Source organism: Lepus europaeus, chromosome 7, assembly GCF_033115175.1.
Source record: "Lepus europaeus isolate LE1 chromosome 7, mLepTim1.pri, whole genome shotgun sequence".
NCBI classification, from domain to species: Eukaryota; Metazoa; Chordata; class Mammalia; order Lagomorpha; family Leporidae; genus Lepus; species Lepus europaeus.
Genome location: NC_084833.1, coordinates 10,353,006 through 10,376,432, shown reverse-complemented (window position 1 = coordinate 10,376,432; position 23,427 = coordinate 10,353,006). Strand labels below are relative to the sequence as shown.

Here is a 23,427-nt window from a genome sequence, read left to right as displayed (position 1 = left end):
GTGACCCAAGTGGAGTTCCCTGGCTCCTAGCTTCAGTCTGGCTCAGCCTTGGCTGTTGTGAGCATTTGTGGAGTGAATTGGCCAATAACAGAGCCCCATCTGTCTCTTTCTCTGCTCATCAAAGGGAAAAAAGAAAGAAACACTATTATTTTGGAGATTTCAAGGATTTTAAGAGTTGAATGCCAGGAAATGAGGATAAAGACCAAGTACAAGTATCTATTTCACACTGTAACAGATTTTTTACCAAGTTCTAAAGCTGTGTAGGGCCAGAGGCTATAGGCTCAAACTTCTGAAAAACAGAATAGTTTCGGTGATGGTATTGTTGATTAGAATTCAGAACAGAGAGAGTGAATACACAGGGCTTTCAGTTGAAAGTCTGGAGGGCTCCTTACTGGCAACAAGATGAAACAAGTTAACTGAGATTGAGCACAGTTGTGACTTAGCCTCAAACCAGAGTCCAGGGTTGAATTAAAGTGACCTCTTCCATTTTAATCTGTCTAGCAAAGAAGAATGGGGGAAAAAAATAAGTTTTATCTACCATTTCTGTGTCTGATAATTACTAACATGTCAAGAAATAGGACCATATTATATGGAGAAAGGAATTTAAAACCAGATAAGATTGAGGCTCACAAAAAACCACTAGCCCACGGGAAAATGAGATAATGGAACCCTAGTCATATAAGACCCTAAAGTATTGGTTAGTCCTTGCCGACTAGCTAACACCATTTGGATAATAAATAACTCAGGCAAAACATATTTTCTCTGAAATAACTCAAAATGTGTGTTCCTGCTGATTGGCATTTGTTCTGGAATGTATAACATGAAGTAAGCCATAGCCAATCAACAGCTTATGCTATTCTTGTTAACCAGTGTGGACTGGAAGAATTTATGGTGATTCCAGGTGTTTTTCTGTGTGTGTGTGTGTGTGTGTTTATATTTTCAAATTTTGGAGAAACTATTCTGGGCAACCAGAATATGTGTTTCCCACGTAGCCATGCTCATTGTGGTTCCAATAAACTATTTTTTTTTTGACAGGCAGAGTGGACAGTGAGAGAGAGAGACAGAGAGAAAGGTCTTCCGTTTTGCCGTTGGTTCACCCTCCAATGGCCGCTGCGGCTGGCGGCCGCACCGCGCTGATCCGATGGCAGGAGCCAGGTGCTTCTCCTGGTCTCCCATGTGGATACAGGGCCCAAGCACTTGGGCCATAGCAGAGAGCTGGCCTGGAAGAGGGGCAACCGGGACAGAATCCAGTGCCCCGACCAGGACTAGAACCCAGTGTGCCAGTGACGCAAGGCAGAGGATTAGCCTATTGAGCCGCAGTGCCGGCCCCCAATAAACTATTTTTACATTCAGTGTGCCTCAACTTGGTTTCTAGGTTGACAATATAAAACCAGGAAAAAAAAATAGGAAATAGGAACAAGTGACCCAATTATTGGAAAAAGCAAACAAAGAGTTAACCAGGACTGATATGCTTAGGAAAATAGGGAGGACATAAGTAAAATATTTAGACTACAGCTAGAGGCTCCTGCTTCTAATAATGGCTAAGAGCCTATGAGAATGGCCCTTCCATAGATAACACATGTGAAACTCAACAAATTCCAAAAGCCAGCTACTCGAAGACGTTGGAAGGTGATGGGAAGTAGAGAGTGATGGAGGAGCCCCCACTCAGGAAAATTATGCAGAGGAAGTTGCTTGTTTTTGCTGCTTGTAGCCTGGTAGCAGGCAAAGAGCGCATGTGATGTGCTGGGAGGAGCGCAGCCCCAGAGCACTGCGGCGGGGCACCTGAGGCCATTGCAGAAACCTGAGGATCTCAGAAGGGAAGGAGCCAGAGAGGAGGAAATCCCCGAATACCGTCCACGGGTGACTCTGCCCAAGCTCTGAACCGCATGTGCCACGTAGCTTGGCTAACTGCTGGAGATCTAAACTAAGATGGAAGCTTCCCCCAGTACCCCTGTTTGCATTATGTCTCCAGCACGTTAACTGCCTGGGAAAAGAAAACATCCCTCGTCTCCACAATTCACATCCAAAACTGCTACCAGCCCGGAAATGATCCAGATGTTGGGATTCACAAACAAGGATATTAAAGCATCAGTGAAAATACATTCTCAATGAATAAAAAGATAGACACCCTTTGGGATGGTGTTGTGGCGATACAGTAATCCGGCTCCCCGTATGAGCATCGGTTGGAGTCCCAGCTGCTCTTTAATTCAGCTTCCTGCTAGTGCACCTGGGAAAGAAGCAGAAGACGGCCCAAGTGCTTGGGCCCCTGCCAGCCACATGGGAGACCTGCATGGAATTCCAGTCTCCTGGCTTCTTGGCTGAGCCAGTAAATAAATGGAAGATCTCTATTTCTCTTTCTCTTGCTCTGCTTTTCAAGTAAATAAAAAATTCAAAAAGAAATTTTTAAATGAGAGGCTCACATTGTGGTGCAGAAGGTTGAGCCCATATTGGAATACGGGTTTGAGTCCTGGCTGCTCCACTTCCAATCCAGCTTCCTGCTAATCTGCTTGGGAAGGTAGTGAAAGATGGCCCAAGTGCCAACCATGTGGGAGATCAGGATAGAGTTCCTGGTTCCTGGCTTTGGCCTGGCCCAGACAAGGCTGTTGTGGCCATTTGGGAAGTTGAACCAGGGGACAGAAGATCTCTGTCTCTCTGCCTGTCAAATAAATAAATACTTAAAAAATTTTTAAGGAATGAAATTGAAATAAAGACATTTTCAGATAAAACTAGAAGAATTTTGGAAGGGGGAAGCCATTGTAACCCATAAGCTGTACTTTGGAAATTTATATTCATTAAATAAAAGTTTAATTAAAAAAAAAAGAAAATTTACATAACAATGTCCCTATTAATTTGGAACAGTTGCTAGGAGAGGGAGCCTTTTCAGATCTTGGTCAGCAGAGTTGATTATTTTTGAAGGGAGGCTTATGTGCACATTTCTAATATTGCATTAGAAGCTTGGAAAAAGATTGCTGATGTTAAAGATCCTTCTGCTTCCTTTTCTGTAGTTTGCCAGGGACCTACTGAAGGCAATATGTCCTTTGTGGATAGCCTAGAAAAAGCTGTTGGGCAGCATTAGATCATCAAGAAGCAGCAAAAGCATTATTAAAACAAATGTCTTGGGGGCCGGCGTCGTGGCTCACTTGGTTTAATCCTCCGCCTGAGGCACAGGCATCCTATATGGGCACCGGGTTCTAGTCCTGGTTGCTCCTCTTCCAGTCTAGCTCTCTGCTATGGCCTAGGAGGGTAGTGGAGGATGGCCCAAGTGTTTGGGCCCCTGCACCCGCATGGGAGACCAGGAAGAAGCACCTGGCTCCTGGCTTTGGATCGGCACAGCGCCAGCCATAGCGGCCATTTGAGGAGTGAATCAATGGAAGGAAGACCTTTCTCTCTGTATCTCTCTATCACTGCCTATAACTCTACCTCTCAAAAAAAGTCATGAAAATTCAAATCAAGGCTGCAAAAATATATTAAACACAGTCCACACTAAGTCTGAAACTACCACAGCAGAAATGACCAAATTGTGTCAAACTGTAGGGACTGAAACTTATAAAAATAACTTACTGGCTTCTGCCCTTAAAGCTCCTGATAAAAAAATGCTTTGGCTGTGGGAAATAAGGTCATCTTTTTCTTTTTAAAGACTTATTTTATTTATTTGAAAGACAGAGTTACAGAGAGAGATGAAGATAGAAAGAGAGGTCTTTCATCTGCTGGTTCACTCCCCAGATGGCTGCAACAGTAGGAGCTGCACCGGGCCACAGCAGAGAGCTGGACTGAAAGAGGAGCAACTGGGACTAGAACTCAGGGTGCTGGCACTGCAGGTGGAGGATTAGCCTAATGAGCCATGGTGCCGGCCCTCTACCAATATATTTTATATTGAAACTTAGATTTTGTACTTTGAAGAGTGAACTGGAGGATTGGAGATCTCTGTTTCTTTTTCAAATAAAGAATAAAAAAATTCTCAGCATTTAAAAAAAAAAAAAAACTAAAAGAATTAGTTGCCCTAGGCATGGGAAATAAGGTGATCCCTCCTTTTCCTGCCCACCATAAAAGATCATAATGGCATCCCATAACAACAACAAAAAAGTTAACAAGAGGAAAACAAATGTATTTAATGTTGGTTTTATGTGACATGGGGCCTCCAGAATGAAGACCCAGAGACCAAGGGTGAGCGCTCCATTTTTGGGTTTGGGTTCGGTGAAGCAGGGAGGGCCATGTAGCAATGAGATTGGACAAACAGGGGCTAGGCTAATGGAGGCAGGGTGAGGAAGCCCAGCACTGCCTGTCTGTTCACATTCTTCTTGGCCTCTCTGTTCAAGCCGTTTTCCCTCCTGGGCTTGGGGCGTGACTCCTCTGGAATGAAGATCATAATTTCTCTGGTCATCTGTCACCCAGAAAGGTGTGGGAAACTTAGAGGAATCCTTTTAGACTTTCTGGTTTCTCTGATCTGCTCTGGGAAAGAGGAATTCCAGTCTCTACAGCTTGCCTGGACGAGAACAAAGGGTCAAAAGCAAGAGAGCAGGAGAAGGCCACAGAGAAAGTATTTCTGGGACGTGCGCTGGGCTGTTGCTTTCTGAGCGTGGACACTGCCAGTAGTCCTGCACTGTAAGGAACATGAAGTCCTTCGTTGGCTCAGCTGCAGAGTCTCAGAGAGCACCAGTATCTGGGCTTACAGACTAGCTTTAATTTTTCTTTCACGTTAATTTCTTTACAGCTCATATAAATACAGAATATAATTTTCTTCAAGTATGCAGAATATTGGCCAATACACACTGGATGTTAGACTATAAAACAACTCCCAGTAAATGTCAAAGACTAAAGAGTAGGTTGTTTGACAATAATGGGATTGAGTTAGAAAACAAGAAGAAGATAGGTGATTTAGTCTTGGCCTAATCAGGAGACAAACCACACATAATTTAAACATGGCAAGATTAATATAAATAATTATTGGGGCACACTGGATGCAGCAGGTTAAGCCAGCAACTGGAATGCTGGCATCCCATATTATGGGCACCAGTTTGAGTCCAGGCTGCTCTGCTTCCAATCTAGCTCCCTGCTAATGTGCCTTGTAAGATGGCAAGAGCCCTTGGGTCCCTGCCACCTACATAGGGGACTAGGAAGGAGTTCCAGGCTCCTGGCTTTGACCTGTCCCAGCCCCAGCTACTGTGGACATTTGGGGAATAAACCAGCAGATGGAAGATCTCTGTCTCTCCCTCTCTCACCTCAGCCTTTCAAATAAAAAGTGGATAGTGAGAGAGAGAGAGAAAGGTCTTCCTTTTTGCCGTTGGTTAACCCTCCAATGGCTGCTGCGGCCGGCGCATCGGGCTGATCCGAAGCCAGGAGGCAGGTGCTTCTCCTGGTCTCCCATGTGGATACAGGGCCCAAGCACTTGGGCCATCCTCCGCTGCCTTCCCGGGCCATAGCAGAGAGCTGGCCTGGAAGCGGGGCAACCGGGATAGAATCCGGTGCCCCAACCGGGACTAGAACCCAGTGTGCCGGTGCCACAAGGCGGAGGATTAGCCTGTTAAGCCATGGCGCCGGCCTTCAAATAAAATATTTTAAAAATATATAAAGAATTATTAAACTATACCAAAAGAGGAACTTTAAGGACATAAAGAGGAGAGTACCCAAAGAAGGACAAAGGTGGCAGGGTGCCCACCTCTGAGGCCCCAGTGCAACCCACTGAGGGATGGAGAAACTTACTGGTTTTCCCAGGCCAAAGCTGGTCACAGTTGCTAGGCAGGAAACAAGTCTGGGGCCCTCGGCAAGCTGCAGCTGTGCATTAGACATAAGGACACTATGGGCACAAGGCCCAGGAGGACTCCAGGAAGCAACCTCCAGGGCTGACAGGGGAGCACAGGAGGGTGGGCAATGTGCTGAAGGAGCTGCATACCCCATGTGCTCAAACTGCACAGTGCCCACACGGGGCCTCAGAAGTCAAGCCTCTGGCAGCAGAAGAGCTGAGGGTGGTGCTGCTGCATCGTGGGTGCATGGTGTGCGAGCCTGGAGAGCTTTGAGAAAAATCCATGGCATAGGTAAACCAAGACAAGTCAGAGTTGGAAAGATGCCACAGGTACAAGGCCTGAGCCACATCAAGGCCATCACTGACCAGGGCGCCAGGAGTGACAAGGAGATGCCAGCTGTTGGTGCATGCCTGGAGCACAGCACCACCGATGTCCCCATGCACAACACTGCTGATGGAGGGACCATGGATCCCAGGCAAGGAAAAACAACCCAGAGCACGCTGGGATCTGGAAGACAAGCCCTCTTCTTCCTGCAACGTCCCTCTGGTGCCCCCTACTGACAAAGCTCAGCATTGCGCTCCCGGGGAGGTAATGCCCAGCACTGAGGTACACGCGGAGCTGGTAACTGGCAGAGTCCTCTCTTTGGGCTCCTCAGCTTCCATGTGCACCCTTTACACATGTTGGGACTCCCCTATTGCTCACATTCCTACTAATAACACATCTCCATCCTTAAAAGTGGAGCTCTCACCCCTCCCCAAAATGAGAAGACACTAACAGTCCCAATTGTCACTGTATCCGTGGCTCTCTTTCTGCCTCTCCTCTCTGTAATGCTTCCTTTCAAATAAATAAAACAAACCTAAATATAAATGCAGGGGAGAGCGTTGTGGTTAACTGCAGCTTGTGACGCCAGCATCCCATATGAGCACTGGTTCAAGTCCCAGCTGTTCCACTTCCGATCTAGCTCTCTGCTATGGCCTGGGAAAGCAGCAGAAGATGGCCCAAGTGCTTGGGCCCCTGCAGCCACGTGGGAGACCTGGAGGAAGCTCCTGGCTCCTGGCTTTGTCCTGGCCCAGCTCCAGCTGTTGAAGCCATTTGGAGAGTGAATGAGTAGGTGGAAGATGTCTCTTTGTCTCTGCCTTTCAAATCAATAAAATAAGTCTTAAAAAAAAAGATAGAGGCAAAGTAGACCATAACGGCACAGCTACAAATGGATTACCAACAAAAGGACCAACGTATCTCCGATAAAAAGAGACTGAAGTGATTTTCCCCATGGGATCACAGTTTCCTAAAAGTGGGCCTGATTGTCTCTCACCTTTTCCACTGAGGCCAGAATTCAGGATAGCTAATTTAAGTATTTTCCTGATATTAATCAGGAAGTATGTGGTCTTTATATTTAAAACGCATTTAGTTATATTTAATAATCTCATTCCTGAGTTCTTTTTTCATTGGCACAGATTTCATTTCTATTATTGTACTTTTAAGATTTATTTTATTTATTTGAAAAAGTTTCAGAGAGAGGTAGAGCCAGAGGGAGAGAGAGGTCTTCCATCCGCTGGTTCACTCTCCAAGTGACTGCAATGCCCAGAGCTGAGCTGATGGGAAGCCGGGAGCCAGGAGTTTCTTCCGGGTCTCCCACATGGGAGCAGGGGCCCAAGGACTTGGGCCATCTTCTACTGCTTTCCCAGGCCATTGCAGAGAGCTGGATCGGGAGTGGAGCAGTCGGGATGCCAATGCTGCAGGCTATGGCTTTAACCCGCTGCGCCACAACACCGTCCCCAGCACTTTCAACAATATGAATAAATAGGTGTATGCCAGGAAGAATTTGGATGTTACTTGTGGCGCCGGCACACCGGGTTCTAGTCCCGGTCGGGGCACCGATCCTGTCCCGGTTGCCCCTCTTCCAGGCCAGCTCTCTGCTGTGGCCAGGGAGTGCAGTGGAGGATGGCCCAAGTCCTTGGGCCGTGCACCTCATGGGAGACCAGGAGAAGCACCTGGCTCCTGCCATCGGATCAGCGTAGTGCGCCGGCCGCAGCGCGCCTACCGCGGCGGCCATTGAAGGGTGAACCAACGGCAAAAGGAAGACCTTTCTCTCTGTCTCTCTCTCACTGTCCACTCTGCCTGTCAAAAATTAAAAAAAAAAAAAAAGAACTTGGATGTTACTAAATCAGTTCTTTTTTGTTTTTTTTTCTTTTTTTTCTAAATCAGTTTTTTTTTTTTTTAAAGATGTATTTATTTACTTGAATGAGTTACACAGAGAGAGAAGGAGAGGCAGAGAGAGAGTCTTCTATCTGCTGGTTCACTCCCCAGCTGGTCACATCAGCCAGAGCTTGCCAATCCAAGGCCAGGAGCCAGGAGCCTCCTCTGGGTCTCCCGCGTGGGTGCAGGGGCCCAAGCACTTGGGCCATCTTCCACTGCTTTCCCAGGCCACAGCAGAGAGCTGGATCAGAAGTGGAGCAGCTGGGACACAACCAGCGCCCATAAGGGATGCCAGCACTGCAGGCGGTGGCTTTACCTGCTGTGCCACCATGCCGGCCCCTTTAAATCAGCTCTTAAGAATCCTTGAGCCTCTAGCATTCACTCATCTGACTGCTGTGTGCTCTGATTTCCCTGGGCTCTTCTAATCGGAGTGGAGCACGATTTAGCTGTGAAACAGTGCAGGTGATAATGCTGTGAAGATACAATGACTGTCCAACACAGTGAAATGGTTTATCCATGAAAGCAGTAATCATGACTTAATGCTCTGGGGAAGACAGAAAAGGAAACAGAGGAAACTTAATTGAAAAATGAAAATGAGGCCAGCACCGCGGCTCACTAGGCTAATCCTCCACCTGCGGCGCCGGCACACCAGGTTCTAGTTCCGGTTGGGGCGCCAGATTCTGTCCCGGTTGCTCCTCTTCCATTCCAGCTCTCTGCTGTGGCCCGGGAAGGCAGAGGAGGATGGCCCAAGTGCTTGGGCCCTGCACTCACATGGGAGACCAGGAGGAAGCACCTGGCTCCTGGCTTCAGATCGGCGCAGTGCGCCGGCCGTAGCGGCCATTTGGGGGTGAACCAACAGTAAAGGAAGACCTGTCTCTCTCTCTCTCTCACTAACTCTGCCTGTCCAAAAAAAGAAAGAAAGAAAGAAAGAAAGAAAAATGAAAATGAAACCTCTTTTACATAAATAACTAATGTGTGTTCTAAAATTCTAATCCTTCTTGCATTTCTACTCCTACAAATATCTTAAGAATTCAGCGTTTTTTTGTTTTGTTTTGTTTTGTTTTGTTTTTAAAGATTCATTCATTTATTTGAAAGGCAGAATTACAGAGAAAGAGGGAGAGACAGAGACAGAAAGAAATCTTCCATCCGCCGGTTCACTCTCCAGATGGCTACAATATCCACAGCTGGGCTAGGCTGAGGCCAGGAGCCAGGAGCTTCACTGGGGTTTCCCATGTGGGTGCAGGGGACCCAAAGCACTTGGGCCACCTTCTGTTTTCCTGAGCACATGAGCAAGGAGCTGGGACACAAACCAGCACCCTTATGGGATGCCAGCGTCAGACAGTAGCTTTACCATGCCACAAAATCAGCCCCAATATTCAATTTTTAAAAAAAAAATAAAACTATACAGGGGCCAGCATTGTGGTATAGCAGGTAAAGCTATTGCCTGTGATGCTGGCATCCCATATGGGTGCCGGTTCAGGTCCCAGCTGCTCCACTTACAATTCAGCTCCCTGTTAATGGCCTAGAAAAGCAACAGAGGATGGCACAAGTCCTTGGGCCCCTGAACCCATGTAGGAGACCTGGAAGAAGCTCCTAGCTCCTGGCTTTGGCCTGCTTGCAACAGCCAATGCTGGGCTAGGCTGAAGCCAGGAGCCAGGAACTCAACCCATGTCTCCCTCATGGATGGCAGGAACTGAAACACTTGGGCCATCACTGATGCCTCCCAGATACATCAGCAGGAAGCTGGATGAGAAGCAGAGCTGGGACTCAATCCCAAGCACTCCAATGTGGGATGTGGGCATCCCAAGCAGCAACTTAATTAACTGCCCCAACACCAACCCCCAAGTGGCATCTTAACTGCTGCACCAACTGCTTGCGCATTCCCCGACTTAACTTTGATGCTCAATTTTACAAGGTTCGTACAAGAAAGTGAAATTGCAAACACCTGAACAAAATATCAGCAAGTGAAATCCAGTGATATATAAAAGGCAAAACATCTGGGTCAAGGGTCCCCAAAACCACACACAAGCTTGATGATCTGCTAGGAGGACTTGCAGGGCTCGGCATACAGTCGCCCTCACAGCTGTGACAGAATACAGTCAGAAAAGGGAAAAGGTGTCCGAGGAAACCAGGAATAAGGGTCAGACAACCTTCTCCCAGGGGCATCACACAGGGTGTGCTTCATTCCACCAGCAACAGTTCTGGGAACAAACATGAAATGTCTCCAGGGAAACTCAGTGGAGACTCAATCCAAGGTTTTTGTTTGGAAGTGATCACACAGGCACCCTCTGTCTAGAACGTGTACCAAAATTCCAGACTCTCAGAAGGAAAACGGGTGTGCAGCAGAAGCCACACTGTTTGTACAGTTTAGGCACTGTGAGCCACTTTTTTTTTTTTTTTTAAGATTTATTTGTTTGAAAGAGAGAATTATGTAGATACGGGAGTGGGGGGAGAAAGAGAGAGAGAGAGAGAGATCGATCTTCTGGGGTTGGTGCTGTGGCGTAGCGGGTAAAGCTACCACCTGCAGTGCCAGCATCCATTGTGAGTGCTAGTTCAAGTCTCGGCTGCTCCACATCCGATCCAGCTCTCTGCTATAGTCTGGAAAAGCAATGGAGGATGGCCCAAGTCCTTGGGCCCCTGCACCCACATTGGGGACCCAGAAGAAGCTCCAGGCTCCTGGCTTTGGATCAGCACAGTTCCGGCTGCTGCAGGCATTTGAGGAGTGAACCAGCAGATGAAGACCTCTCTCTCTCTCTCTCTGCCTTTCCTCTCTCTGTAACTTTGACTTTCAAATAAATAATAAATAAATCTAAAAAGAAAACAAAAAAAGAAAGAGATCTTCCATTTGCTGACTCACTCTCCAAATGGCCACAATGCCTGGGACAGGGTCAGGTTGAAGCTAAGAGCCTGGAACTCCATCTGGGTCTCCCATGTGGGTGCAAGGGCCCAAGGACTTGGGCCACCATCTGCTGCTCTCCCCAGATGCATTATCAGGGAGCTGGATGGGAGGCGCAGCAGCTGAGACTTGAACTGGTGCTGCAGTGCTGCAGGCAGTGGCCTAACTCACTGTGCCACAACACTGGTCCCCGAGGAGCCCTTCCAAAATCCCAGTTCCCAAGCATCAGCCAAGTGTCAACCTTGCAAACTGGCCTTTCTAAGGATAGAGTCTCAGGCTGCCAGATTAGCTTCTTATGCACAATATCATAACCAAATTGATTTTTCCCCTAGGAAGCAAAGATTGGTTATACCTTTGAAAAAAAAAATCAATGTAATTCATCACCTTAGAATAAAGGGGAAAATCATATGGTTGTCTCAATAGATATAGCGAAAACACTTAACAAATCATAAGCCTTTTAGTAAGCTAGAAAAATAAGAGACGTCCATAAAGTGATAAAAAGTACTTACAGACATATCTATAATTGGGTGGGCGTTTGCTGCGGCAGCGAGGCACTGCCTGGGATGCCTGCATCCCATTTCAGAGAGCCTGAGCTGGAGAACCAGCTCCTCCCAATTCCAGCTTCCTGCTAATGCACACCCTGGGAGGCAGCAGGTGACGGCTCAAGTACTCAGGTCCCTGTCACCCATGTAGGAGAACCAGAAGGAGTTCTGGGCTCCTGGCTTCAACCTGTCCCAGCCCTGATTTCTGTGAGCATTTGGGGAGTGACTCAGCAGCCACAAGATTTCTCTGTCTCTCAAATACTGTTTTTAAAAAGCTCCTGTGAAGGCCAAGCACCAGCGTAGGCCCTGGGTGTCCCTGCATGGTCTTGCTGACTGTAGCACACTGAAAAGTCTGACTGTCCCAGTACTGAGGACACAGGCATTTATGTGGGCCAAGGCAACCACACTGTGACTACAGCACAGTATCTCCCTCCCCAGAAGAGCGGGCCTGGCCTTCCTTACTGCTTGCTAAAAAAGGTGCTGAGTCCTTGGCCCTGTGTTCCTCAGCTGTGCATTAATTCACTGCGTGTGCCACCATGTGCATTCACAGGACTGGGGCTGCCATGCTGATGGCACTCAGAGGGACCAGGCTGCCATGATGCTGCTCCAGCTGTTGGCTGTGCTGTTATTAGGTCAGCTTTCTTGTGGCACCTGTGGAGCTGTGGGTCAGTCAAATTTTTCTTAAAGGGTATTTCAGGCTCTGAGCCACACAGTCTCTGTTGCAGCAAGTCAATCACCATTACAGCATGAAAGCACCAAATACACTGTGGGGGCTGGTGTTGTGGCACAGCAAGTAAAGCTGCCACCTGTGACACTGGCATCCTATATGGCACCGGTTCGAGTCCTGGCTGCTCCACTTTGGATCCAGCTCCCTGCTATTAATGGCCTGGGAAAAGCAGCAGAGGATGGCCCAAATGTTTGGTCCCCTGCCACCCATGCGGGAGACCTAGATGAAGCTCCTGGCTTCCACCTGGTCCACCTTTTGCCATCTGGGGAGTAAACCAACTGATGGGAGATCTGTCTCTCCCTTTCTGTAACGCTTTCAAATAAATAAATCTTTTTTTTTTAAAGCGCATAATATGTAACTGAGTGGATATAGCAATGTTTTCCAAAAGCATTTATTAGCAAAATCAGGCAGCTGGCCCACCTTCCTGCCTCCTGAGGCTTGCAGCAGGGACATGTCTGATGTCTCTGGTCTACCAGCAGTGGGCATGGAGCCTTCCTCACCTTCTCCACCTTGCTCTCTGCTGGGCTGGGGGGCTCTAAAGAAGTGAATTTCAGGGCCCCCCTGCCCTCCAGTCTGCAGTAGAGTTCTGCACTCTCCTGTTCCAGCCACTCGCTCTTACTGCTCCAAACAGTAATCAGCGCTCGAAGCCCAGCCCATGGGGAACACCCTGTCCTCTCAAGCCCCGCCCTGTGTTCTAGTGTTGTGAAAGATTTATTTATTTGAAAGGCGGAGTTACAGAGAGGCAGGGAGGGGGAGGGAGGGAGGGAGGGAGAGAGAGAGGTCTTCCATCCCGCTGGTTCACTCCCCAAACGACTACAAAGGCCTGGGCGGCTGATCCGCAGAGCCAGGAGCCAGGAGCTTCTTCCAGGTCTCCCACGCGGGTGCAGGGGCCCAAGGACTTGGGCCATCTTCCACTGCTTCCCCAGGCCATAGCAGAGAGCTGGATCGGATGAGGGGCAGCCGGGACCCGAACCCGCGCCAAATGGGATGCCGGCACCGCACGCCCCGCCACAGCCCCGGCCTCGTCCCACTGCGTTTTACAGGCCACGTTTCAGCTTCGCACAGTTGTGATCCTGGAAAGAAGGCTGCATTTCCGGCTCCTAATGATGTCTCTATCTGGTACCCAAACTGCCCACAGAAAAGGCCGGTGCCACTCCCCCTGTCGCACACACGTTCGCTCACTTTCAGACGGCTCTAAGAAAGGAGACTCACGGCACAAGCGCCCCCATCACACGGCTACCACGGACCGCCTCGGCCCGACGCCCTGGCCCTGTAAACCCCACTCTCGGGTCAGGCGGACAGCGGCTGCCCGGCACGTGGGCGTGGACCTCACCTCTGCCCCCGACTTTGGCGCCCTCCTCCCCGCGCATGCGCCGCAGCCCCGCGATCGAGCGGGCTCCGGGTGACCATAGAGTGTTGCGGGCCGGCAGAGGGGCCAGATGCCCAGGCCGTTCTATCTGCCACTTCCGGCAGCGCCTCGCTGCTCCGGGAGCGGCTCCTGCGGCGTATGCAGTCTCCATGGGGACTGAAGATGGCGCCGCGAGGTGAGGTTCTGGAGGTGTGTGAGTCGCCGGTGCTTCTCCCTTGCGTCTCCGCCTCCCCGCTTCTCTCCCAGAGCTCGCCCTAAACGCTGCGTTCTCAAGTGTTAGGACCGTCGATCCTCACTTGTTCAAAGAGGGGTTTTGTTGGCCCGCGCCTGGAGGTCTCAAAGTGTGGGGTCTCAAAGACTGAGTCACTGAGAACCACTGACCCTCGGCTGGGCCGTGCCAGGCCGGCGCCTTGGCGAATCCTCCGGCCTCGAGCAGGTCAGGGTTGGCCTCTGCGCCCCAGGGTCCCCTCCCGCGTAGTGACAGGCTTCGGGCGAAGTGCATTCCGGGTGCGGTGTCCTGTGAGTTTGCTCTTGGCTTTGCCCCCACCAAGCCGAGTCAGGCTCGACGGTGATTGATGGAGAAGGGGCGTGAAGGCAGTGCCTCCGCACGCTGTCCCTCACCCCGCCGCCTCACTGTCGGAAGTGCCCCCGAAGTGGCCCGTCCTCCGCCCCCGTGCTTCCTCTGGTAAACCCACTAGCAGAGCTTGGCTGCCCTCCCACCCAGCCCACCTCGCTGTGCCCGTCTTTTCCAGGTAAACGGTTGTCCTCCACCCCCCTGGAGATCCTGTTCTTTCTGAACGGCTGGTATTATGCTACCTATTTCCTGTTGGAACTCTTCATATTCCTCTATAAAGGTAAGGCTTGGCGCTTGACCACCCCTGCCCAGAGCCGCCGCCTTCATTTTTCCTGCCTCCCAGGCAGAAGTCTCTTCATCACATGGCTCCTTTGAGAATGCCGGAGACAGAAGCCCTTCAGCAAGAATATGAGAAGTGTGGGCCTACCCATCGTGACTCTCCTCCCATCACTTCTCTGCTGAAGTTGGCTTTCGGCCCACTGGCCACCCTCAGAAGCCGTCCAGTGGCCTGCATACATCCAGTCAGTTTGGAGAGTGGAATCCCCAAGGACTTTGGGAGTTAGGAATTTAAAACCCCATGATAATGAGCTTGCCTCCTGGAGACATGGGCACACTTTTCCCGCAGCTGTAGCGATGCCCAGATCTCACTAACTAGGTCACGGAAAGCTAAGACTGTGTCCTCCTTGTCCCCCGGTGAGAGGCGGTCCTTGTGGACGCTGTTCCCTGTGGCTTGCCAACCCTGACTTTTGTGTTGGCAGGTCTCCTGCTGCCCTATCCAACAGCCAATCTGGTGCTGGACGTGGTGATGCTCCTCCTTTATCTTGGAATTGAAGTGATTCGTCTTTTTTTTGGTGAGTGTTGTCCAGAGAATGTTTCCATTCCTTGTGGGAGGAGCTGGAGTCTGTAACTTGATTAACAGGAGAAGGTAACCGTGGCTCACTGCCAGAGACTGGATCTGGTGGTGGATCCCGTCACTTCCCTCTCTGAAGTGTCAGGCTGCTGCGTCCCGTTTTAGGTCAAGATTTGCCTTGGTTTTACTCTGTAGGGCTGGAGGTAGGCAGTAGCGTGGGCTACTAGGTAATTCTTTCCTAATTGCTCAGTTTCTGTAAGAGTGCCTGGTTCCTGTCACTGGTTTGTTTTAGAGAACAGATCCAGCTGTGACTCATGTCCAGGGTGGTATACACAGATCAGTGCTAAAATGCCCTCTACTTCTTTGAGGATCTCTTTAGGACAAGTCTTTTGTTTTTGTTTTTGTTTTTAAGATTTACTTATTTCCGAAGTCAGAGTTACAGAGAGAGGGAGAGACAGAGAAACAGAGATCTTCTGTCGTCTGGCTCACTCCCCAGATGGCCACAATGGCCAGGGCTGGGCCAGGCACAAGCCAGGAGCCAAGAACTTGATCTGGGTCTCCCATGTGGGTGACAGGGGCCCAAACACCTGGGCCATCTTCTGCTTTTCCCAGGCCTTTATAGGGAGCTGGATCAGAAGTAAAGCAGCTGGACACAAATAGGCACCCATGTTGGAGGCTGGTGGAAGCCTAGCCCTCTATGCCACAATGCTGGCCCCTAGGACAAGTTTTATATTACAGAACCACAGAGCAAAACCCTTTGTTGGAGTATCTTATCCCTGAAAGCCATATTGAAGGACAAACTGAGGACAGAAATACTTGCAGTACAAGGAAGAAGGGATAAGGAAGGCTCACGTAAATTACTGAGGAAAGAAAAAGTAATTTTATTGGTAAGGGACATTAGTAGGTAATTCACTTTAGAATAATTATGGGGGACTTATAAGCTTGACAAGGTGCCAAGTCTCACTAAGAAGAAGCAAATTAGGGGCCGGCGCTCTGGCATAGTAGGTAAAGCCGCCACCTGCAGCGCCGGCATCCCATAGGTGTGGTGGTTTGAGTGCCGGCTGCTCCTCTTCTGATCCAGCTCTCTGCTGTGGCCTGGGAAAGCAATAGAAGATGGCCCAAGCCCTTGGGCTCCTGCACCTGCATGGGAGGCCCAGAAGAAGCCCCTGGCTTCGGATTGGCCCAGCTCCAGCCCTTGCGGCCATTTGGGAAGTGAACCAGTGGATGGAAGACCTCTCTCTCTCTCTCTCTCTGCCTCTCTCTAACTCAGCCTTTCAAATAATAAGTAAATCTTAAAAAAAAAAAAAAAAAAAGGCAGCTGGATCAGAAAGAACAGCTCGGACTCGACCCCAGGCGCTCTAGTACAGAGTGCCGCCATGCAAAGCAGCACCTAATAACTGTGCCAGACACCTGCCCTGAGATGGCTAGCTCAAAAAAAACTTTTACAAATTTGTCTGAAAGAGAGGAAAGACAAACGTACACAGAGATGTTCCATCTGCTGTTTCACTACCCAGATGGCCGCAATTCCAGGGTAGTGTCAGGCCAAAGCCAAGAGTCTGGAGCTTCGTCCTGGTTTCCCACATGGATGCAGGGGCCCTAGCACTTGGGCTATCTGCCGCTGCTTTCCTAGGTGCGTTAGCAGAGACTGGGTTGGAAGTGGAGCAGCCAGGTCTCAAATTGGCATTTTGGCCAGTGGCTTAATCTGCTATGCCACAACGCTGGCCCCCTTAAAATATTTTTGTGGAACTATAAATTAGTAATACCTGTTTGGTAACAGTTATTACTGTGTAAAATTCATATCCCTTTGAAATTTTGTATTTTAATTTTATATGAAAGGCAGACGCACAGAGAGAAAAAACTTCTTTTTTTAAAAAGATTTACTTTTTTATTTGAGAGGCAGAGACAGAGAGATCTTCAATCCCCTGGTTCACTACCCAGATGGCCTCAACGGCTGGAGCTGGGCTGATCCGAAGCCAGAAGCCAGGAGCGTCCTCCAGGTCTCCCATGCAGGTTCAGGAGTCCAAGGGCTTGGGCCATCTTCTACTGCTTTCCCAGGCCATAGCAGAGAGCTGGATGGGAAGTGGAGCAGCCAGAACTCGAACCGGCACCCATATGGGATGCCAGCACTGCAGGCAGCGGCTTTACCCACTTCACCACAGCACCTGCCCCAGGAGGGAGAGATCTTCTAACTGCTGATTCATCCCTCTCCCCGTCCCCCCAAATGCCTGCAACAGCCAGGACTAGGCCAGCCCCAAAGCCAGGAACCAGAAACTCCATCTGGATCTCCCATGTGTGTGGCAAGGACCCAAGTACTTGAACCATCTGCTGCCTCCCATGGTACACATTGGCAGCAAGCTGAATCGGAAGCAGAGGAGCTGGGACTTGAACCAGGCACTCAGACAGGGGATGCCAAGAGGCAACTTAACTGCTGTGTCAAATGCCTTCCCCTTAAGGTTCATATTCTTAGACCTAACAGTTTCATATTGAAAACTGGATTAAAATGGCAACACTTCACAAGTATGTGAAGATTGCTATATGAGAATATTTATTGTCACCAGTTTTTTAACATCAAAGCATTAGAAACAAGAGTAGGCCGGCGCCGCGGCTCAATAGGCTAATCCTCCACCTGCGGCGCTGGCACACGGGGTTCTAGTCCCCCTCAGGGCGCCAGATTCTGTCCTGGTTGCTCCTCTTCCAGTCCAGCTCTCTGCTATGGCCCGGGAGTGCAGTAGAGGATGGCCCAAGTGCTTGGGCCCTGCACCTGCAAGGGAGACCAGAAGCACCTGGCTCCTGGCTTTGGATCAGCGTGGTGTGCCAACCGCAGCGGCCATTGAGGGGTGAACCAATGGAAAAAGGAAGAGCTTCCTCTCTGCCTCTCTCTCACTGTCCACTCTGTCAAAAAAAAAAAAAAAAAAAAGAGTAGTTCAACAATGGAATTGGTTTGGTGGAATCATACATAACCATTGAAAATTAAGGTAGTTGTATCTATGAGAAAAAAATAAGTTGCAAGATAGTATGTATACGAATGTAAAAACTTCTAGTAGAGGGGCTGGTGCTGTGGTATAGTGGGTAAAGCTTCCGCCTATGGTGCCAGCATCCCATATAGATGCAGGTTTGGGTGCTGGCTGCTCTACTTCTGATCCAGCTCCCTGCTACTATCCCTGGGAAAGCAGTGGAGGATGGCCCAAGTCCTTGGGCCCCTGCACCCCTTGAAGACCTGGAAGAAGCTCCTGGCTCCTGGCTTTGGGTAGGCCTAGCCCCAGCCGTTGAGGCCATTTGGAGAGTGAACCAGTAGATGGACGATCTCTCTTTCTCTCCCCCAGCCCTCTCTCTGTGACTCTGTTTTTCAAATAAATAAATAATTTTTTTCTTAAAAGAAAAAACTAATAGAATTATATACATAATTTTATCATTTTATAATGGGGACATGGAGCGGTCTCTTGATGTATTTAAAGTTTTCTCTGTTGAAAAAGTTTTCAGTGATTATATGTATGAGTATATAATGATTATATTTTCAATGATTTATATATTATTTTTTTGTTGTTAAAAAATTGTTTTTCCCAAGTGAAGATCCCGTTGGCCTTGAGTAGGAGTTAGATTGGAAGCAGGACCTCTGGAGTAAATGACTCCAATCCCACAACCCAACCAGATCCTCCGGTGTTCGGTACAGAGGGACCCCATTTACATCCTTCCTCAAGTTCGTCTCTGCCTCCCACCTTTCCTCCCAGGTCAGGGAAAGCAGGCCATTTGGAGGTGACTCCATGGGCTGTGTCTGACAGGTACAAAGGGAAACCTCTGCCAGCGAAAGATGCCACTTGGTATTAGTGTGGCCTTGAGCTTCCCATCTGCCATGATGGCCTCCTATTACCTGCTGCTGCAGACCTACGTGCTCCGCCTGGAAGCCATCATGAACGGCATCTTGCTCTTCTTCTGTGGCTCAGAGCTGCTGCTTGAGGTGCTCACCCTGGCTGCTTTGTCCAGGTACTGCTGCCAAGGGACCATTTCCCATCACTAGGGGGCTGGGTTCCTATCCCAGGGAGGGATAGCTTGAAGGAGCTAGAGGACTTTTAAGGGGGCATGGGGGCCTACGGGACTGCCTTTCCCACTTAGGGCAGGTAGGAAAAGTGACCCACTCAGGGAAGATTCTCGTTCCTTGGAATATACAACAGTTTAGGCAAGCTGCTTTTGTTCACTGGTCTTTTAACATTTTCTTTCTTTCTTTCTGCCATCAGTATGGACAGGATTTGAAGTACACAAATTTCAACCAGCAGCCCATCAGGCTAAAACCACAACTTCTGGTGCTTTAGCCACACCATGAGAAGTGGTGGGTCCGAGTGTCCTGGGAGGACTGTGCGGCTTTTCCTCAGCACAGATTATTTGGGCAGCATCTTCTAAACCAGGACCATCGCCCCAGAGACTTCTACACTGCAGTTTAGGGGCTGCCAGGCTGTCCCCATCCTGGCCCTTCTCAGAGCAACTCCCTGCTGACCTCAACTTCTCTTTGATCATCATGGCCAGAGCACCTTGTGTGGATCACTGGAGGTTCCTTGAGCTTGCAGCAGACCTGAGCCGCATGCTCGCTGGATGTACTGTGCCACACCCACCCCTGCTGGGCCCCGGAATGATGCAGAGCCCCGTTCTGCCATGAGACTGAACTCCCCAATTTTTCTAGTAGTTCAGTTATTTTTCTACGCTCATCATGAAACACTATTTTATAATAAATATGTATTTTCCTTGGTGGGGTTGAGCCTTTTTGTTCTGGCACATGTCCCTGGGTTTCATCCACTCCAAGAGTGGGGACTGTAGTTTGTTCTCAGGCTGTGTTCAGTGATAGCATACCACCAAGGCAGTGATCAGGGCCTCATGGGAGTTTAGGAATCCCCAGACACTGTCATCTGGGAAGAGTGCTCAGTGCTACATTCCTGCCCCAAGGGCAGCCTCTTGTCTCTCCTTTCTTGAGATGATTGACAGCTCCTTTCTAGAGTGGGCCATGTGTAACTGGAAGAAGCATATTGGAAACTTACCAACATTTTAAAATTTATTTCAAAATTTTGAGTTAACACAAGAGGGTCTATCAAAGTTTGTGGGAAAATAGAAGATAAAATTTATTTTGGTGCAAATAATTTTTAAATCCATGCATAGTTTCTTAAAAGTTTTCCAGCAGCGTTTTAATACTGTAAGAGAATATCCCCCTTTTTAATATTTATTTATTTGAAAGACAGAGTTACAGAGAGGTAGAGACAGAGAGAGATCTTCCACCCGATGGTTCACTCTCCAAATGGCCTCAGCGGCCAGAGCTGAACTGAGCTGATCCGAAGCCAGGAGACAGGAGTTTCTTCCAGGTCTCCCACATGGGTGCAAGGACCCAAGGACTTTTTTTTTTTTTTTTTTTTAACAGGCAGAGTGGACAGTGAGAGCGAGAGACAGAGAGAAAGGTCTTCCTTTTTGCCATTGGTTCACCCTCCAATGGCCGCCACGGCTGGCGCGCTGCTGCCGGCACACCGTGCTGATCCGATGGCAGGAGCCAGGTGCTTCTCCTGGTCTCCCATGGGGTGCAGGGCCCAAGCACTTGGGCCATCCTCCACTGCACTCCCGGGCCACAGCAGAGAGCTGGCCTGGAAGAGGGGCAACCGGGACTAGAACCCGGTGTGCTGGCGCTGCAAGGCGGAGGATTAGCCTATTGAGCCGCGGCGCCGGCCGGACCCAAGGACTTGAGCCATCCTCTGCTGCTTTCCATGCACATTAGCAGGGAGCTGGATTGGAAGTGGAGCAGCTGGGATTCTAACCAGCACCCATATGAGATGCTGGTGTTGCAGGCTGGGGCTTTAACCTGCTGTGCCATAGAGCTGGCTCTGCACATACTTTTTTAAAGCTAGACAAGTTGCCCTCGGTGAGTGTTTAATTTCTTTGTCAGGTAATCATCTCTAAAACTGTTCCTCATTGTGCTTGACAGTGGCTGTGTCTCTTAGTCCCAGCAAGGCACCGTCATGACCGCCATCCATTTTGGGAAAGTGTGAGACCCCTCTGTCCAGGATCAGGTACTCCTATGGTATCTGCTCTTACTAGAAGTAAAGAGTAACTGACCTTTAAGCACTCTGCTGGCTTTTGTTTGTGTTCTGTGATCAGGCTCGATCCCATCCTAGGATCCATTGCACTGATCCTTTTTCTTATTTGCTACCTTGTCCAGCATCCTTACCTCCTAGAGTGTAATGCTTGGACAGAACTGTGAAATCTTTTTTTCTTTTTTGACAGGCAGAGTTTGAGACAGAGAGAGAGAGAGAGAGAGAGAAAGAGAAAGGTCTTCCTTCTGTTGGTTCAACCCCCAAATGCTTGCCACGGCCAGCGCGCTGCACCGATCCAAAGCCAGAAGCCAGGTGCTTCCTCCTGGTCTCCCATGCGGGTACAGGGCCCAAGCACTTGGGCCATCCTCCACTGCCTTCCCGGGCCATAGCAGAGAGCTGGCCTGGAAGAGGAGCAGCCGGGACAGGACCGGCGCCCCAACCAGGACTAGAACCCGGAGTACCAGCACCGCAGGCAGAGGATTAGCCTAGTGAGCCACGGTGCCGGCCATGAACTGTGAAATCTTAACAAAAAATCCAACAGGAGTGTCCCTCATGTTTCAGTTACAAATCCAACTAATACCAATTTTCTGCTTTTCCTAGCTCTGATGAAGCCACTGGCATCACACTGGAGGGGAACCCATTCTCTGTGGCCTCCCTATTCCATGTAAAGTTTCAGTGGTTAGGATCACATTCCCAGCAGCACAGATAATGGACAGAGGGGTCAGCGGGAAGTTGAGAGGTGACTTAGAAAATCTAACTGCTGGAAATCAGAGGGACCTCAGAAATCTACCCAGACTGCAACACTGCAGTCTTAAAGGTGTGGAATAACAGTGAGCATCAAATAACTGTTTTCTTGCAAGTCTGTCGGGATCAAGTAATTTTGTTTAACAGGTTCCACTTGAGAATCGTGGTTGAAATAGACATGACTAGTCTTCTCACTTCCATAAATTTATGGCTCTATAAATGCTCATTTTTCCTGATGCTTGTTGGAGCCACCTGTGTAGATGCAGCTAGTCACACCGAACAGTGTCATACAGCAGAAACTGAGGCAGCAAGAACAGCAGTGTGGTCGTGTTCCTGTGTAAGGAGTCACTTTACACAGCCCAGACAAGCACAGTGGAGAAGGCAGAAGCAGGCCCACATCGATACTCACACGGCTGGCACTGGCAAGTGAGTGGCCATGCCTGTGGGCTGAGGTCTGGCCCAGACCAGGAAGCATTTAACGGATAGATTCTGGTTTCACCTCCAATGATGTCTTCCTTCCCTCAGGTTTCACATTATCATCACAGTCCTGCCAGGGAATTCCCCTTCTAACGTTACTTGTTTTTACATTTATCTTTTCTGGAACCAGCGCATTTTCTTGTCATCTCATCTGCAGTTCTTTTTATCATCTAACTCTCCTTGTTCACTGGCTCTTCAAAAAACCAGCTTTTCTGGAATCCCAAGATTACCTCATAGAACTCTGTAGTTTTTTTTTTAAACTTTTTATTTATTTGAAAGGCAGAGTTATAAGGAAAGGGGGAGAAGGAAGAAAGAGAGGTATCTTTCACTCACTGGTTCACACTCCAAGTGGCCACAATGGCAGGGGCTGGGCCAAGCCAAAGCCAAGAGCTTCTTCCAGGCCTCCCACATGGGTGGCAGGGTCCCAAGCATTTGGGCCATCTCCCACTGCTTTCTCAGACACATCAGCAGGAAGCTGGATAGGAAGTGGAGCAGCCAGGACTTGAACTAGTGCTCATATGGGATGCCAGCATTGCAGGCAGTGGCTTAACCTGCTATGCTATAACACTAGTCCCTCTGAAGCTTTCTGGTCTATATTTGCTCATATTTAGATGGCAATTCAGTTGAAAAACATTCATGTTTATTAACCAATTCTTAAAACATTTGACTAGAAGGCAGAACAGCTTGTATTTTCACCTTCTCCAAGGTGATATTGCTCGTTCACAGTTAGGTAAAGAGATGGCAGAACTAGGCCTTTCATGAACTTCACAGCACTGGAACTAAACTCTACAAGGTAGGAAATTTGCTCTGAAAATGACTGTTGGGGTAAAGGAGTGACATATTTATTTGAAAGGCAGAGTAACAAAAAATTCTACCTGGGTCTCCCACATGGGTGGCAGGGACCTCAAGTACTTGAGCCATCTGGTTCCCAGGCTCATTACTAAGGAGGTCGATGAGAAGCAGAATAACTGGAACATCAACTGGATTTCTGTATGGGTTGCAGGTGCCCCAACCGGTGGCCTAACTTGCTATGCCACAGGGTGTGCCTTGTGGAAGTTTTCTTTAACCAGGCTAGGAGAAAAGCTGATCTTCAAGGGGTACCTGCAAAGAGGTCTAAGAGGCCAGCCACTGTAGCTGCAGAGAAACCCCTGCCTGACACGCACTTCCAGCTGTTTTGCCACAGTCCTACAGCATCTGCATCAGCCCATTCCCATGCCCCAGACACCTCAACAAATCTATTCAATGCAGA

General features: G+C 49.1%; 2 protein-coding genes across 2 annotated transcripts in view; both read left to right on the top strand.

The window, feature by feature from the left end:
* The window catches only part of TMEM138 (transmembrane protein 138), a 30,672-nt gene extending 16,363 nt beyond the window's left edge, over positions 1-14,309 (top strand). Inside the window, exon 6 of the mRNA XM_062196059.1 lies at positions 14,224-14,309. Coding sequence (XP_062052043.1) covers positions 14,224-14,227 — 4 coding nt within the window. The 3' untranslated portion in view covers positions 14,228-14,309. The remainder of the gene's footprint in view (positions 1-14,223) is intronic.
* On the top strand, positions 13,536-19,647 carry TMEM216 (transmembrane protein 216). Its single transcript, XM_062196060.1, has 5 exons — positions 13,536-13,646; positions 14,224-14,325; positions 14,804-14,896; positions 18,675-18,876; positions 19,128-19,647. The coding sequence occupies exons 1-5, from the start codon at positions 13,610-13,612 to the stop codon at positions 19,141-19,143; spliced, it is 450 nt and encodes a 149-aa protein (XP_062052044.1). The 5' UTR covers positions 13,536-13,609; the 3' UTR covers positions 19,144-19,647.
* Positions 19,648-23,427: the final 3,780 nt, after the last annotated feature.

Bases quoted from the DNA above. Each gene is read 5' to 3' on its own strand.
- TMEM216 (XM_062196060.1), top strand. From the start codon at position 13,610: ATGCAGTCTCCATGGGGACTGAAGATGGCGCCGCGAG. The intron at 13,647-14,223 runs GTGAGGTTCTGG...CGTCTTTTCCAG, and splicing joins ACTGAAGATGGCGCCGCGAG to GTAAACGGTTGTCCTCCACC. The intron at 14,326-14,803 runs GTAAGGCTTGGC...TTGTGTTGGCAG, and splicing joins CTTCATATTCCTCTATAAAG to GTCTCCTGCTGCCCTATCCA.